General features: G+C 34.2%; 2 protein-coding genes across 7 annotated transcripts in view; both read left to right on the top strand.

The window, feature by feature from the left end:
• LOC118735587 (gonadotropin-releasing hormone receptor) overlaps positions 1 to 8,457 on the top strand; it is a 47,709-nt gene extending 39,252 nt beyond the window's left edge. For 4 of the 5 annotated variants that reach the window (XM_036465415.1, XM_036465416.1, XM_036465417.1 and 1 more), the window contains exons 2-9: positions 300 to 602; positions 690 to 807; positions 1,354 to 1,520; positions 1,592 to 1,691; positions 5,890 to 6,112; positions 6,192 to 6,463; positions 6,528 to 6,751; positions 7,928 to 8,457. In XM_036465415.1, coding sequence (XP_036321308.1) covers positions 442 to 602; positions 690 to 807; positions 1,354 to 1,520; positions 1,592 to 1,691; positions 5,890 to 6,112; positions 6,192 to 6,463; positions 6,528 to 6,751; positions 7,928 to 7,976 — 1,314 coding nt within the window. In that variant the 5' untranslated portion in view covers positions 300 to 441 and the 3' untranslated portion in view covers positions 7,977 to 8,457. Of the gene's footprint in view, positions 1 to 299; positions 603 to 689; positions 808 to 1,353; positions 1,521 to 1,591; positions 1,692 to 5,889; positions 6,113 to 6,191; positions 6,490 to 6,527; positions 6,752 to 7,927 lie in introns of all 5 variants that reach the window. The other variant, XM_036465418.1, reaches the window with a different exon arrangement.
• The window catches only part of LOC118735590, a 76,339-nt gene that overhangs the window by 16,101 nt on the left and 43,645 nt on the right, over positions 1 to 16,593 (top strand). The window contains exon 1 of one of the 2 annotated variants that reach the window (XM_036465421.1): positions 11,391 to 11,874. The exons of the other annotated variant lie outside the window; for it this stretch is intronic. The gene's annotated coding sequence lies outside the window, so the exon portion shown is untranslated. Of the gene's footprint in view, positions 1 to 11,390; positions 11,875 to 16,593 lie in introns of those variants that run through there. 2 annotated transcript variants of the gene reach the window in all.

The following is a 16,593-nucleotide window of genomic DNA, read 5'->3' as shown; positions in this document are numbered from 1 at the left end:
CCGCAATAAATATGTAGGTATTAGTATACTAATGTGCCAATGCAAATACATACAAACATTTGCATGCATATAAAAACAATTACCAGCCAGCCGGCCACCCACCCAAAGGCCTATGAACTACGATTGTGCCTAGTGTATGTATTGTTGGTATATCACGTATGCACATATAAATTGTTTATATACTTGATTAAATTTATAAATATTAAATGGTATCTGTCTGGCACAAAACATACATATTTACATGTATGTATGTACATACAATTGTATAAACTTGTAAATGTTTACCTATATATTTGTAGCGTAGCGGTCAAAACACATTCCAGCAACTACACAAATACGAATACATTACACAGGGCACGCGCACATACATATGTACATAAATAGGGGAATAATAAAACTATTTAGATTTTGCCAATTATCAGCCAGACAAACTTTTGTGCAATGAAAATGCCACGAACCGAAGATGAAGTTAATGAAAAGATTTACGATCATCGCATCATGCCGGATTGGTCGAATGTGGTCAACGAAACAAATGGCACAATGCACTATTCCAAGGATATGATCTTCAACGATGGTCATCGCCTATCGATCACAGTTTACAGGTGAGAGCGCATAGTTAAAACAGCATTATTTTTTTTTTTTGTATGTATTGTTGTGTTGAATGAAAACCTTTCAATTTTTGCATACAGCATCCTGTTTGTGCTCTCCAGCATTGGCAACTCAACAGTGTTGTATTTGATTGTGAAGCGACGTTGGCACAATCGTACGCGCAGTCCGTCCCGCATCGATATTATGTTGATGCATTTGGTAAATAAATTTTTATAAATACTTACATATGTATGTACATACATAAAATAATATTACTCATTTTGGAAATTAAGTAACAAAAGCAAAAAAAAAAAATAAAATAAAATAAAATAAAAATTTTAGCCTAACTAGCCAACTAGGAAAACAAAACTAGAAGCAAGCATACATACATACATACATATGTATTTATCAATATTTCTACGCTTATTTATTTATATGAATACAGCTACATACATACACAAACATATATTTATATGTACATATGTACATATGTGCTAATATATTATATGTATATATCCGGTATTTTTCGTCTCAAACATACATACATATGTACTATGTACATACATTGTACATGCCTACATATATATGTACATAGGTACTTTATCTCATTAGTAACACTTACTTTGTATTTTCTTATCACTCGCCTGACTTGCCGCCTGATTTGGTGACTTTCCGCCTACCTTCCGCGCGTCTAATGTCTACTGCGCTTCCTTCGCATCGCTTCGCATCGCATCACGTCGCATCACAATCTTGTCATGTCAAAAGGCCATTGCTGATTTGATGGTGACTTTCCTATTAATGCCGCTGGAGATAGCGTGGGCGTATACAGTGCAATGGCGTTCTACCGATTTTGTTTGCCGTTTGATGAGCTTCTTCCGCGTATTCGGCTTGTATTTATCAAGTTTTGTGCTTGTCAGCATATCAATAGATCGGTGAGTTGGCACGCGTATTTTCAATAAAAAAGAAATAATAATAATTTAATGATTATTTTTGCTTTATGTAGATATTATGCCATATTGAAACCTTTGAAATTTTCAACAAGTCGCGGTCGTATTATGTTGGCAATTGCATGGGTGGCATCAGTGATATGCAGTACACCGCAGGTAAGTTCGGAGGGCTCGATAGAAAAAAAAAAAATTAGACGAGCAATAGTTTAGGTAAGCCAGCTTGGGATGGATACTACTCAGAGGGAGATACATTTGTATGAAGCATCGCAAACGATTGAAAGCTCTTCAAATGATTAAGTGTAAAATGTGTTCCAAGTTGTCTAAACCTTAGATTGTGAGCTGTGAGGGTAGCTGTGAAGCAGATGCTTGGTTTATTTCAACCCACCACCCTCCGACAAGATACTCATCAATTTCAATAGTTATTGGTAATTAATTGTTATCAGAGGTTAGGTTAGTTGGGTAAGACGGCAACTCTCTACAAAGCGACGCACACTGAGACGTACATATGTATATTCATATGAAAAATAACTCCGTGCAACAGTAAATTTTACACACACAAAAATTTTGTATATTCGCGAAACCATGGGCCAAATATAGTAAAACTGCCTTTTTAGTTTTTTTCTCTGACGCCTGGTTTTTTTTTTTTAAAGGACTTTGAAATTTGAAAAATATGATTACTTCAAAATATTATAAAAAAATTTAGTGCTATGTAGGAAAACAGCATGACTATCAAATTAAAGAGAAAATTCTGTAGAATTAATTTCGATTAAATTTTGTGTGTTAAGGTATTAAAAATATCCTCTTAGCGTTTTATCATTGAATATCCCTGAAATTTTGCAATAATTATTTGCGAAAACATTATATGTTAAGGACTACTAATATGCACTCGCCCACATCCTCGAATTTCCTCCTGCTAACTTTATTCGCTTAAAAAAATTAAACCAATTAAAAGTACATTTTCAATATCTATTCACATTTGTGATCACACTTGTGAACAAAAAAAATTGAATTTTTTTTATTCCACAGAGTTTTCTCTTTCATTTGGTACCCCTACTGTTTTTCTACATGGGCATGAATTTTTTAAAAAAATTTTAGGAATTAATCATATCTTTGAAACAACAGTCCTTTTAAAAAATCTGGACGTCAGAGAGACAAACTAAAAAAACGCAGTTTTACCACTGTTTATGAGTATATTGATTGCTTCATGTGTTTAAATTTTTTTTTTTTTTTGTTTTTGTCGCACAGTTTAATAGGTACACGACATTTTTACCAGTTTTAGCTATTTTTCTTTTGTTTATTTAATGTTTATTTTTATAAACATTATACAGCTCATAATCTAACAAAAGCCATATAAGTCCAAATTTGAAACTTTGTAAAAAATTTTGGAAATTAAAAAAAATACAACAAACTTTTTATTAAAAAAAAAAAATGTTAAGTATGTAGCTTTATAGTCCATTAAATTCTAGCTCAATACAGTTCCAGTTTCAAGTGGTTAAGAATTAACGTTGATTATTAATTTTTTTTTTGCTGAGTGTAAAGTATGTTAAAAAATGTGTTTTATATGACAAAAAAATTTACAAAAATCAACGCGAATTCTGAGCCATTTGAATCTTTATGGGCCTTTATGGGCTATGAAACTGCATACTTAGAATTTTTCTAAAAATTCTTGTTGTTATTTTAAAATTTTGTGGAATTTTTCTACACAGTTTGAAATTTGGACATACATATCGACACCTGAGCGGAAGATCAACCTATTTCGGCGGCCAGTTCGAAAACGCCCTATGTCAGAAAAACTCTTCAAGAACGTCCAATTTCAGAATTTTATTGAAAAACACCCTATCTCAGAATTTTGTTGAAGAACGCCCTATCTCACTTGAAAATGTGCTGAGATAGGGCGTTTTTGAATCGTGAAATAGGGCGTTCTTCAACCAAATTCTGAAATAGGGCGTTCTTGAAAAAAGTTTTCTTAGATAGATCGTTTTAGAACTGGCTGCCGAGATAGGTCGATCTTCCACTCAGGTATCGATATATGGTTTTGTTAGTATTTCTATGAAAAAAATAAATAATTGTGGGATCATGTAGCGGCGTGACGATCAGGGTGCTGAATTGGAAGCAAAATTTGGTCGTCTTGGTAAGCGGTTCGAGCCGTATTTGAACCTATGGATTGGTTTGTCAAAACGGTTTTTTTTTTGTCTTTCAACCGGGGTTTTGGTTTGGCTAAACGGTTCGGGAATAATAAAACTACGTATACTTGTATTATTTTTATTCAGGTACAGGTTGTAAAAAAAAAATTTCTGATAATAAAAAAAAAACTGGTATTACCATGTTTAACAAAAGCAAAAAAAAAATGATGGGGGAAAATTTGTTTATTAAAAATTGGTCAAAATGACCTTTCCGGTCAAACATTTGTGCAAAGTTTTGCTCGGTTAATGGTTTAGTTAATTAATTCAAAACCGGTTCGGTTGAAAACCGGTTCACGTCGTTCGTGGCGAACATGGGTAAGAGGTTGGAGAATCACTACATGTGTACTAAAATCTACCTCAAGCCACTAAACCAAAGATCACCCTCGCAAAGGCAAGCCAACTGAGCAGATTATTCTAAGTACCTACCTCGTTGCTTCAGCTGCTATAGCAGGGATTTAAAGGGAGCACCGTAACGATTAGGTTAGGTTAGCACGGAGCACACGTAGGCTGGAAAGTCCGTTGTGATACCACTGGCCGAAGCCATTGGTTTCTATCCCTCCCTTAATAATTGAAAAAGTCGAGGCCGGTTAAACAATCCAAAAAGTACTTATTGAAGAGTTAGTTGCGCGTGTTGCCCAGGGCGGGCCAATGGCAGATATAGTGTTCGATGGTCTCCTGCTCCTCCTCGTCCCTGCAACTGCGACAAAAAAATCGTTGGTGGGGTATCCTAACCTTTTACCGTGTGTGCCCATCAGGCAGTGTCCTGTGATTACCCCGACTACTAAGAGCTATGGATCGCCTTACATCAATCTTTGGCCAAATTCGCCTGGTAGTATGGCAGGTGGTTTCCACAGCCCATCTGGTGTTTACCTCCTCGATGAGTTCAGCCTTTAGTCTGTGTTTGCAGGAGGTTAGAGGTATGTCCGAATTCTGAGCAGAATTGACTTTCAGATATTCCCTTGCCAGCTCGTTGGCTAGGCGGTGGCCAGGAATGTCCCTATGTCCAGGGCCCATACAACAGTTAAGGAGGTTTTTGATGTCAGCAGGTTGAGAATCTTCCTGCCGTCTTTGGCTACTTTGGACGTTGTTCTGTTAGGTTTGAGAGATTTGATAGCAGCCTGGATAGCGATAGCCCGTTCTGGAGGGGCGGAGGTTATGAACCACCGAGCCGCCTCCATCATGGCATTTAGCTCTGCCTAAAAGACGCTGCAAGAGTTCATTAGAGTAAATCCCGCTACCGACTCTTTTTTTAAGCTTGAAGCCATCTGTATATATGGCCGTATACCCTGTGGTCCCTTCCCATTCCTTCCGCTCTGGGATTCTTGTGGAGATTTTGTTGTCTAAACAGAGTAGAGGAGTGGTATAATCTAACTGTCGTAGATTATGCGGTAGAGTTTCAAGAACTTTTGCGTGTCCGAATCTGAGGAGTCTCCACGGTAACAGTGAAGATCTTTAAAATAAAAATCATAAATTAACAGTTAAAATGGGACTTCTATTTTTCCGATAAACGGTTAAATTTACTGTTTATTTTTGGATTTGTATTTTATCGATACAATTTTGATTTTAATTTTTTTATCATATTATAACGGTTATTTTGAGATTTAATTTTTTATATCTAATTATATCTATATATAATTGTAAGAATTTTATTATTTGATGCAAATTATTTTCTGTTTCTTAATAAAATGACATTTTAGTGACGTGCGATTAAGATTAAGATTAAGAGCACGAAAAATATATAAGGTATTTTAAAGCTTCTGAGATGGAGAATTCAGGAAAATTAGTTTCGTTGGATAAAAAACCTTGAGCTTAAAAAATAGAAGGTTTTCAATTGATTTATTTTTTTCCTAAAAATAGTACGCAACGGAATTTTTTAAAAGGTTTGGAATACATATTTTTGCTGTTCTTGCGTCAAATAATCCTTTTCACGGTCGCAAAAACCGAAAAACGTTTTAGGTAAAAAAAAATACAAAAAATCTAAAATTTTATTTTTGAAGGTCAGTGTAAAGGTCTGATTGAATGAAAAATTGTTCTTGCCTTAAAACAGTGGACGCTCGTGATAAAAAAATGTGCGTTGTGCCATCTTCAGTGCATTGTTTATTTTATTATTTAACTTTTTGTTTTACTTAAAACTACATTTTGACAAATTTGATTTTCATTCTATTTTACAGGCATTCGTATTCCATTTGGAACAGCATCCCAAAGTGACAGGTTACTACCAGTGCGTCACATTTCATTCCTTTCCCACCGAACTACAAAAAATGATCTATCAGATCTCAACTATGTGCGCCATGTATACCTTTCCGCTGATAACTTTCATATATTGTTATGGCAGGATCTACTTGGAGATCTATCGCAAGAGTAAGCGCATGGTTAAGGGTGATGACAAAAATGGTTAGCATAAAGCATTTGATAACTAAATAGATGTGAAATACATATTTATAAATTAATTTCGAAATTTTTTTGTTCGTAGGTTTTGCCCGATTCCGACGCTCAAATGATGATGTTTTGGGACGCGCCAAGAAGCGTACACTCAAAATGACTATTACAATTGTGATTGTTTTTGTAATTTGTTGGACCCCATACTACATCATCTGTATGTGGTTTTGGATTGATAAACATTCGGCTTATAATGTAAATCCTTTGTTGCGTAAAATACTTTTCATATTCGCTTGCACGAATTCGTGTATGAATCCATTGGTCTATGGGGTATTCAATATACGTGGCAAAACGAATAATAATACGGTGAGTGGGATTTCTGAAATGAAAATGTGAGTACCAGATTAAAGACAAATTTTTATACTTATAGTCCGTTAATAATCGTCACACTTCACTCTCCAGTGGTGGCCGAATGGCCATGAAAGAACGTAACGGTAGTAGCCGCACCATTGTAACAATACCGGCAGTAATCAATGGCAGCTCTGGTGACACAAGCAATGCCACACAAAGCACGAATATCTCCAATGACATATTCACTATATCGAAAATAACAGAAGATATGGAAACTGAAAAGCCGCCAAAGATTTGCATAAGGTTGGTTAAAACTCGACTTTTTTGAAATGACAATTTTCTTCTTTGTTAAGATTAAGATCAAGATTAATATTAACATTAAAATTATGATTAAGATTAAGGTTAAGGTGAAGATTAAAATTAAGATTGAGATTGAGATTGAAGTTAAGACCAAGATAAATATAAAAATTAGGATTAAGATTAAGATCATGATTAAGATTAAGGTTAATATTGAGATTAACACTGAGGTTAAGTTTAAGTTTGAGATTGAAATTAAGGTCAAGATCAAAGTTAGGATTAAAAGCAAGAATAAGATTAAGATTAATATTAAAATTGTGATAAAGATTAAGGTTAAGATTAAGATTCAGAATGAGATTAAGATCAAGAGCCATATAAAAATTTAGATTAAGATTGAGATACAGATTGAGGTTAAGATAAAAATTACGATTAAGGTAAAGATTAAGATTGAGATTAGAATACAGATTATGATTATGATTAAGACTTAGGTTAAGATTAAGATCAAGATCAAGATTAAGATAAACATTAAGATTATGATTAAGATTAAGGTTAGGATTAAGATTAAGATTGAGATTGAGATTAAGATTGATATTGAGATTAAGATTGATATTGAAATTAAGATCAAGATCAAGATCAAGATCAAAATTAGGATTAAGATTAAGATTATGATTAGGATTAAGGTTTAGGTTAAAATTAAAATTAAGACTGGGATTGAGATTAAGTTTGAGATTGGAATTAAGATCAAGATTGAAATTAGGATTGAAATTAAGATTAAAAGCAAGAAAAATATTAAGATTAAGATTAAAATTATGATTAGGATTAAGATTGAGATCGAGATTAAGATTAAAATTGAGAATGAAATTAAGATCAAGAGCCATATAAAAATTATGATTAAAATTAAGGTTAAAATTAAAATTAAAATTAAGATTAATTTTAGGATTAAGGTTAAGGTTAAGTTTAGGATTAGAATTAGGATTAAGATTAAGATTGAGATATAAATTGAAATTGAGATTGACATTTAGGTACATTAAAATAAAGTTTAAGATAATTTTTCAATGCAACGTAATAGAAGAAGAATTTTGACTTCAGTCACACAGTGGATCCACACACAACTTTTTTTTTTTATAAAAATTTTATTAAACTGAAAACATTCTTTATCCTCCTTTTCAATTTTATTTTCAGTGACCCCATTGATCTAGCGAATACTACCAAGACGCAACAAGTAACCTGAGCACGTGATATGTACTCTTATGACTGAAAAACTGAGTTTGCTAATAACCAAAGAAAAAGGGGAAAATTTTACTCGCACATTTGTGTGTAATTAAGTTATTTTGTACCTTCAATGTATGTATGTAAATAAGAAATGTTTAATCGAAGTGCCGTCGTCCATTCGATTGGGCAGCCATGTATGCATAGGGTCTCTTTTATATGACCGCTAATTATACTTTTGCTCAAACTTAATTATATTGTTTGCATGCTAGTTGCGGGTTAAGGAAATTATGTAAATACAGATATTCACTGTTATTGGATATGCTGCTGAAGATGCCTACTGAGTTATGCTAATTAAGTATGTAGTGTTAAGAAGTACATACATACATTTGTATGTATGTACGTATGCATGCCTGTATTGTAGTAGCTGTTTGCTGGAGATGTTTAGTTTAAGCTTGAACTTAATTTAATTTATTCATAATAAAATACGAAAAAAAAATCGATAAATGTAATTAAGTTATTTCTAATCGAATTGAAATCCAATGCATAGTTTCGTCTTTGATAGCTTTGATAGCATCCTGAGGCATCGTCTAAAACTGGAATATGTTAACAATCATGTAAAGGTGTTGTTGGCGCATACATATTTGGATTTATAAACTTAATCTGTTTACTTGTTTACTTACGTGTCAGCATGGAAACTGATAACGATGTTAGTTTTGGAGAATCTATTTAATTTTAAACAAGAAAAAAAAAATAATAATATGAAAACGGGGGCTGCTGACGTATGAAAATGATATAGACAACGTCGGCCTGATACCCACTGGCGTCCGCACAGCATTTTCCAGTTCAGAAAAAGAAACGAACGAGGTAGATCTAGTGGAGAACGAGGAGAAGACAAAGTGCCTCCTGGCAACACAAAAAAGGTGCTCGCCTTTTGCCATTGAAGTTGTGTAGCACTTTCTCTACCTAGGTTACTTGTCAGCCCAGAGGTCCAGTGAAGAATAACTCTCGCCAACAGGTGCTACTTTGGGCTCGGTAGGCAACTGAAAAACAGAGCCATTCACGACAAACAAAAATTACGCTCTACAAATCTCTAACCATGCCCGTTCTTTTAAATAGCGCAGAAACATGGAAGATGTTGAACAAAGATGAGAGGGCTTTGAGGTCTATTCAGAGAGCTATTCTAGGCTACTATCCTATGGCCTATGGCGACGGGTACCGAAGGAAATGGACTAACGAACCGTACGAGCTTTTAAACGACATGGACATAGTTTAGGGCATAAAAATACAACCTTCGACTCGGCGACGATGGTAAGACAGAGAAGGAAAAACCGCCCATGGACATAATGGAAGGACCACGCTGACTTTTTTCGATTTTATTTATACTGGTAGCTAGGGACCATCCTATAAAAACTCACTTAGACATTTTATGTTTGGTCCATTGTATTACAACTTAATAGACATTTTTCTAGCACACAAACTGCAGGAAATGAAGTTGTTAGCGTTTAAATGTTCGAATCTTAGGCTTGAGAAAGCATTGTCCAATTAGGACTTCTATTATGGCCGAGAGTTTGCACTCAGCCGGTCGACGACAGCCTAGGAGGACTTTGAAAATTTGTCGGGTTTTTCGCCCAACTCTCGTTGAATCGACTAAAGGTCCATCTATTAAAGAGTGGTCTGGAGGTGGCTACACGAACTGCTATATACTCCCCCGTCAGGAGATGTAGCCTCGAGGGTGCCCCGCGAAGCCAATTCAGCAGCCGCGCAGTTTACTACTATGTCACTGTGCCCTGGAACCCTAGTCGGCATGGAAGTGATCTTAGGCTACCAGTTGTGATCGTACCATAAGCTATGCTAGAGATTACCTGATTTCCGCTTGGCTATCAGAGTTGGTATGAAGCCTTTTAAACTGTATTACGTAGCCATTTCACAGTCTCCTTTATAGCAGCCGCAGCTGCTTCAAATGCGCTTCAAAAATCCGGAAGCCTAAACTTTAAGTTAACGGAAGCTTCCTGATAGTACAATCTTACTTCAACTCTGGACGGACCTCTATTTTAGAGGCTGCTGCTGTACCACATGACTTCATGTGAGTAAAAACCTGGTTGGATTTGTCAGGTCTGGAAATAAAAAAAAGAAATATGTGTCTTAACTTTTACATTAACCAGCCAAAGTCTTGAAAAAGCTTGCTTGTTGGCAAGTAGCTACCGTCAAATGCTACTATCAACGAATAAGGAGTTTGTTTTAGAAATTAGATTTGATAGGAGGGCATGATGTAATATTGCTAGTTCATCATTCCTCCAGGCAATCATCAATCTAACTGAAAGCGAATTAATCTTACACTGAGAAAAAATACACGAAAAAAATTGGTTAATATTACCAAATTCAAACTTGATTTTTGGTTAATATTAACAATGTCTTGGTTGAGATTTTCAACAATGCTCTGGTAATAATAACCACACACCACACTTTTGTTTACATTAACCAAACTTTTGGTTGTAGATTTTTTCGTTTGAATTCGTTCTGCCCTTCACAGGTGCTTTTTCATAACTCGGAGATACAAAACAAAATTTTTTATTATAATTTTAACAAGTTGCCTCTGACGAGATTTGAACAAAAGCATACATCTCTGCACACTCAGCTACAGCCGCTTTATACATAAATCTACCTTCAAATGTTTAACTTGTATCAATTTTCTTCGTCGTTTGATTTGGTTATGCAATTCACAGAGGCTTTTTCGTAATTAAGAAAAACCAAAAACAGAAAAATAAATAAAAATTATGTAACCCTCTGACGGCATTCGTACTGCTGGAAGCCAACAAATAAAAGCAAGCACCTCTGCACGTTCAGCCAATGCCATACATACGAATTTGTTATCAAATGTTCAACATGAATCACATTGCTTACAATCGGCGTATTAACCATGAAAAGAAAAATCAAACCATAACTTGGTTAAAATAACCATTGTGCTTTTGGCTCAGTGTACTTGAATTTTAGTTTGTATTCTGCAACATATCTGAGGTGTATAGTGGCACTGGAAAAACACTACTGCCGACATACATACAAGCACGTAAAATCCCTGCAACCAGCGCATACGAATTCACTCACTAAATATGTAACAAAGTCGTAAGCAATGTTTCGACGTGGGCGTAGTATTACTGGCAACTCACTTTCTGCTGGTTTTGTGTTGCTGCTGCTGCTGCTGCTACTCCTGAGGTGATCGTGTTGCTCACACGCTACTCACAGCAACATCAATGGAGCAGTGTGATACGTTTAGCTCGATTTAAATTACACACTATGAGGCACACATCAGGTACCTGTGTGTAGGCTTTTTACTACATACATACATACATACGTACATCCGAACATACATACATCTGTTTATATATATTGTAGTTAGTCAAGAGCGAAATTATTAGCCTGGCTAAGTTCTCTTTGCGGTTACTTGGTTGGCTGCTGCTGTTGGTGTTATTGATCGTGCGCTACGAAGCTTAGAAGAATGCTATTGCCTGTTAGCGATCTTTAGCTTGGCTAGTCTTCGTTGAAACGTTGACCGTTGTGGTTTGTCAGTTTGCTTACCAATTCGAACCGAAATAATTCTTAGTAGCGTTCTTAGCAACGCGATCACGTGTTTTAAATATCGTCTACAAAAGTGAATTATTGGTTGCTCTTTACGAGCTTACGTTCAAGGTGAAGGACCAATCATTATAAACAAATGTGCCGAAGTGAGAATTGCGTGAAAATAATCGCGTCTGAGTGTTGCTTGATTTGATTTCCGAAAGGAAGAGTGTTGGCGCATGCCTTGAATATTAGCTAAGGTATACAAAATTGGAAGCTGGAAGGATTTGACTAAAGTGAAGACGCCAAATTTTTTACACAAATAAATTGGATCATCGGAACTTACTCTGTCAAATTTAAAAAGGGTGAGGAAGCATGTGTGATAAAATTAATAGAAATGTAAAATGAATAAAAATGTAAAATGAAAAAAGAAAATATAATAAAATAAAAGAAAAAAACAGATAAAATTCAGGGCGTATTAAAAGTAACGGATCTTACTCACAAATTTAATAGCTGCCTATTTTCTAGAAATTTTAAGCAATGTTGGCGTAGTTAAAATGTTTTTATCGAAATATGTATCTAAAGTCGACGGGTACTCCCTTAAATGGGACAAATCAATAATTGATAAGGCATTCTTCGTGAAATGAAGCTCCAAAATTGGATGCGTTAAAAACAAAATCGGTTACAATGTTGAAAATTCGATAAAAATATTTACTTTTAAATGATGAGTGGCGTTTTTTTTGGAAATCCAATATGACGGACCAAGTTTTGAAAAATGATTGGATTCACTTGAAATTTGTTACTCGGATGTTTTTAGGGCCGTTGATTGCCAATACGATAATAAATTTTCTAGAATTTTAAATGGCGGATCCACAATGGGGCATAAATTTATGAACATTCATTTATCCTCGCCCCAAAATTAATTCAATTAAAAAAATCGGTTATATACTTGAAAAATCGGTAAATATATTAGCTTAATAATTAATTCTTGAAAATTCGGGAAAAATGGTAACTTTTAATCCAATATGGCGGATAAAGTTTTCGAAAATAATTGAATTCACTTGATATTTGTTACTCAGTTAAAAAATCGCTTATGTTTTTTGAAAATTCGCTAAAAATATTAACTTTTAAATGATGAGTGGCGGTTTTTGAAATTCAATATATCGGATTCAGGATGGCGGACAAAGTTTTGAAAAATTATTGGATTTACTTAAAATTTGTTACTCGGGGTTTTGGGACCAGTGCTTACTAGTTTGATAACTAATTGTTTTTCACTCAAAATGCCGGATCCTAAAGGCGAGTTCAATAAATTAAAAACAAAAATTTCCATTTTGAATTTTAAAGGAGTCATAATCATTGACCCCAAAAAAACAAGTTTCCAGCGAATTGAATAGATTTTTGAAAAGTTTTTCGCCATGTTGGACATTAAAATAGATTTTTTAAATGAACCAATTTTGAAGAGGGGGTATCTCTTCTGGGAAGTTTAAACAAATATGGAAATTTTTCGCAACTTTGCTTCTCCAATTCATTTCTAATTTATAATCCCTGCCTTGTCTACTTTTTGCTTGAGTATCAAAATCACTGGAAAGACTTGAACCATTGTCAGAGTCGTTGTCTCTTTCCGCAATGCATTTGCAAATACGCTCGTAAGTTCGCAGTGGAGCTTTCACTAGAGTTCGATATTTTTCATATGATCCAACTGGTTTCTCCATAGTAATTGATTTATAATTCGGATAAGTTCAACAAAAACCAGGTGTAAAATTGTTCTGAAATTCATTAGGGACAGCAGCAGGTGTAAAGGTGCCTAGTAAAAACTACTTTTTATTTTAATTTTTGTAAATAATGCTTACTAAATGGTCTTTAATATTTTGATTGTATTTAATTTCATAATTCGGAAAATTTACTTGTATTCAAACCTTTTTGAATTTTTCGGCCATAATACATCGAAGTACATACACTTTAAATTTTTTTTCGATTAAATGTACTCGTTAATTAAAGACTTAAGATTTTCTAGATTTTTTTTTAGAATTTTCTCAACATTTTCTAAATATTTCGGTATTTTTCGTGACTTATAGCGTTTTATTCGGAAATTTTCGAAAAAATGTTTTAAGTGTACATTACAATTTTGGTTATCCTGGCAATAACTCAACAGAATTTCAATGCAATCAGATGAGAAGCAACAAAGCTCTGCAAGCTGCTAATCTCTACGCCCGAAAGCACATCCAATCTGAAAAATAAGTAAGAACCAAAATGCTTAAAGCTTAAGCGTGCAAAACCTTGACAGCTGAGTAACAGTCGTTGAGATGATGCCACCCCATAATCCCCCCATGCAGCTGCTACAGAAGCGGAATGAGTTGATTTTCAGCTATAGTACATGGATTCCGATCAATCAATGACCAGTTAGAAAACAAACGGGTAAAGAAAATTGGGATTTGTTCAGTTTTGAGAGCTCGCTAAAGATTGCATTGTTAATTGTATTATGTGTATAACACCTGATATCCATTCAAATCATCAACATCAATCTAATGGAGTTATGCTTTGAAATGTCAGCAATTGCTTTTTTGAATCTAATATACGATTTGACAAACTTAAAACCGAAAAGTGTCCACTATAATTAGATATTTACATGTGAATGCAAATTTTAAACAAGTGTAATGTGTCTTTTGTGAATTTGTGAGCCTCAAAGGAAATTACATGCTAATTTATTCAAGTGCAAACATATGAGTATGAATAAGTATGCATGCATAAATATGTATAGATATCCGTTGACGATCTTCAAAGTTCAAAGCCGCCTTAATTTCGATTAAACAACTCAGCTAGCACTTGTTCGATCATTTGGTGCATAAATAAGTAGTATGTACATATGTATACCATAAAATTTGACAATGTCAGAGAATCTGGAGTAAAACTCCGGGTCTGAGACCAGCGGTGGTACATCGGGTACACACTGCTTTAGTCAGACAGGCCACGTTCTCTGTTGTAGTATGAAGGCGTAGAACTATGGCCAATACCATAGTTACTATGCTAAACAGACAGAAGATACTCACTTGGGGACCACGATAAAAGCGTTCTTCTTATATTGACTGCTCTGGGACTGAAAATGCAACTGGAACCGGCTAGTATCTGGAGGGTTACTTCAGATGCTTTTCTGCTTAAGATACAATGATAATGGCTTTTCAATGGGAACTCGGAAACCGCTTAAACTCCTTCAAAGATTGTGGCCGAATGTAATTTGAGGCCAATGTTGCCAGATTTTTTTTTCTACAAACTGTAAGTTTCCGAAAAAAAACTGTATTTTCGAACAAACAACTGCAACCTTCAAATAAGAAGAGTTAAAAAAAAGATTTGATAATGTTATTAAACATAATTGAATAAATAAATAAATAAAGCTTCTAAATTATACTTAATTTAACAAAAATAGACTTTATAAAATGTCAAATTTTAATAAATTCTTTTAATGAAATTCAGTTTCATTTTTTTCGTAAATTGCTTCTTTTTAATTTTTGTTGGGCAAATATTTTTTCTGCATTTGCTGTGGCGACCGGAATGCAAAGGACAGCTGAAAACATTTGTTTCAAGTCAGGAAACGTTGCTCCTTTCTTGTGCCCTTCTATCTTATAATTTGACTTACAAAAACACCTAAAGAGAAATTTTAATTTATTCGTTCAAATCTGAAATTTCGAAAAAACTGTAATTTATACTAGAAGGTTATTTAAACAAGTGCTAGCTTGTCTAAAAACTGTAATTTACAGTTAAATTGTGAATCTGGTAACATTTTTTTAGGATGAATTCTACTGCTTAATGGAATAAGCCTGAACTTAGCTGACGAGGAATTCAGAGTCGAAGACTGCCTGATAAATTCGCGAAGCACGAGCCTTTGAAGCGACCGAATTAGTAGGTACTTTACTGGACGAATACGGAAGGTAATAGACAGGCTAAGTATCAGCAAGGAGAAATAAAGCCCTTCTTCATCTTATCAGGCACGATGTAAGAATTGTGAAGGGCCTTCATACTGACCATTGTAGAGTACCACTGCAAAGCTTTTACCTGAATCAGATTTCGCTTCCTAGACTTACCATATCTAGAAGCACATGACATAAATGGCATTCAGTCGAGGGAACTCGCGAGGTTTGTTAATGAAATAGGTTAGTTAAAATCAGGGACCGTAACAGTTACAATTTTTATTACAAAAATCACTCTTTAACATTATTTTTTGACTTTAATTTAATTACTCTTTAAATAACCGTTATTTCTGACTTTTATTTTATAAGTCGAAAATATCAATTATTTTTGATTTTTATTTAAATAATCTGCAAATAACAGTTATTTTTGATTTTTAAATTATATGTCTTAAATAACAGTTATCGAATACTTTTATTTATAAAAGTCATAAATAAATATCAGTCACTGATCTCTATTTTTTCAATCATACTTATAAAAGTCATTTGAATAAGTCGTAGTAAACTTTTGTTTTCCAAGACCTTCTTAACTGCGAAAAATGTTAATGACTTTTATACGATTGATTTAAAAAATTAAAGTCGGTGACTGATTTATATTAATGACTTTTAAAAGTAAAAGTCACTGACTGATTTTTATTGATGACTTTTATAAATAAAACTCTTCAATAACTGTTATCTAAGCCATATAATATAAAAATCAAAAATAATTGTTATTTTGCAAATAAAAATTTATTTTCAAATTTGAGTCTAGGTGCAAAACGAAATCGATTGGTACGCTTCACTTAGTTGTAGAACATTTCCTTCATAGTGAATTTTTCCATGACAGTTTTCATCAATAACTGTTATGTTCGGTCCCTGGTTAAAATACATCGTTCTCTATCACGGTGATTAAGTGGCCTGCTCTCCTAAATCTAATCTAATCTACGGTTCATGAAAACCATGGATGAAATAAAGGTTTATGAGCCCTGGTGGGACTGTTTGCAGCCACAACTTACGGAGACCACATATGGTCACCACAGGTATCATCCACGTCCCACGCTGGTGGTATACTTTTCATCTCTTCTCTAGGTCTGAAATACAATGGCCAAACTTGCCAAGAAAATCTTGTGTGTTTCCGGCTGATCA

The sequence above is a fragment of the Rhagoletis pomonella genome, unplaced genomic scaffold (assembly GCF_013731165.1).
Source record: "Rhagoletis pomonella isolate Grant_MI unplaced genomic scaffold, Rhpom_1.0 Rhpom_scaffold_00003, whole genome shotgun sequence".
In the NCBI taxonomy this organism is placed as follows: Eukaryota; Metazoa; Arthropoda; class Insecta; order Diptera; family Tephritidae; genus Rhagoletis; species Rhagoletis pomonella.
This window is presented reverse-complemented; position numbering and strand designations above follow the sequence as displayed.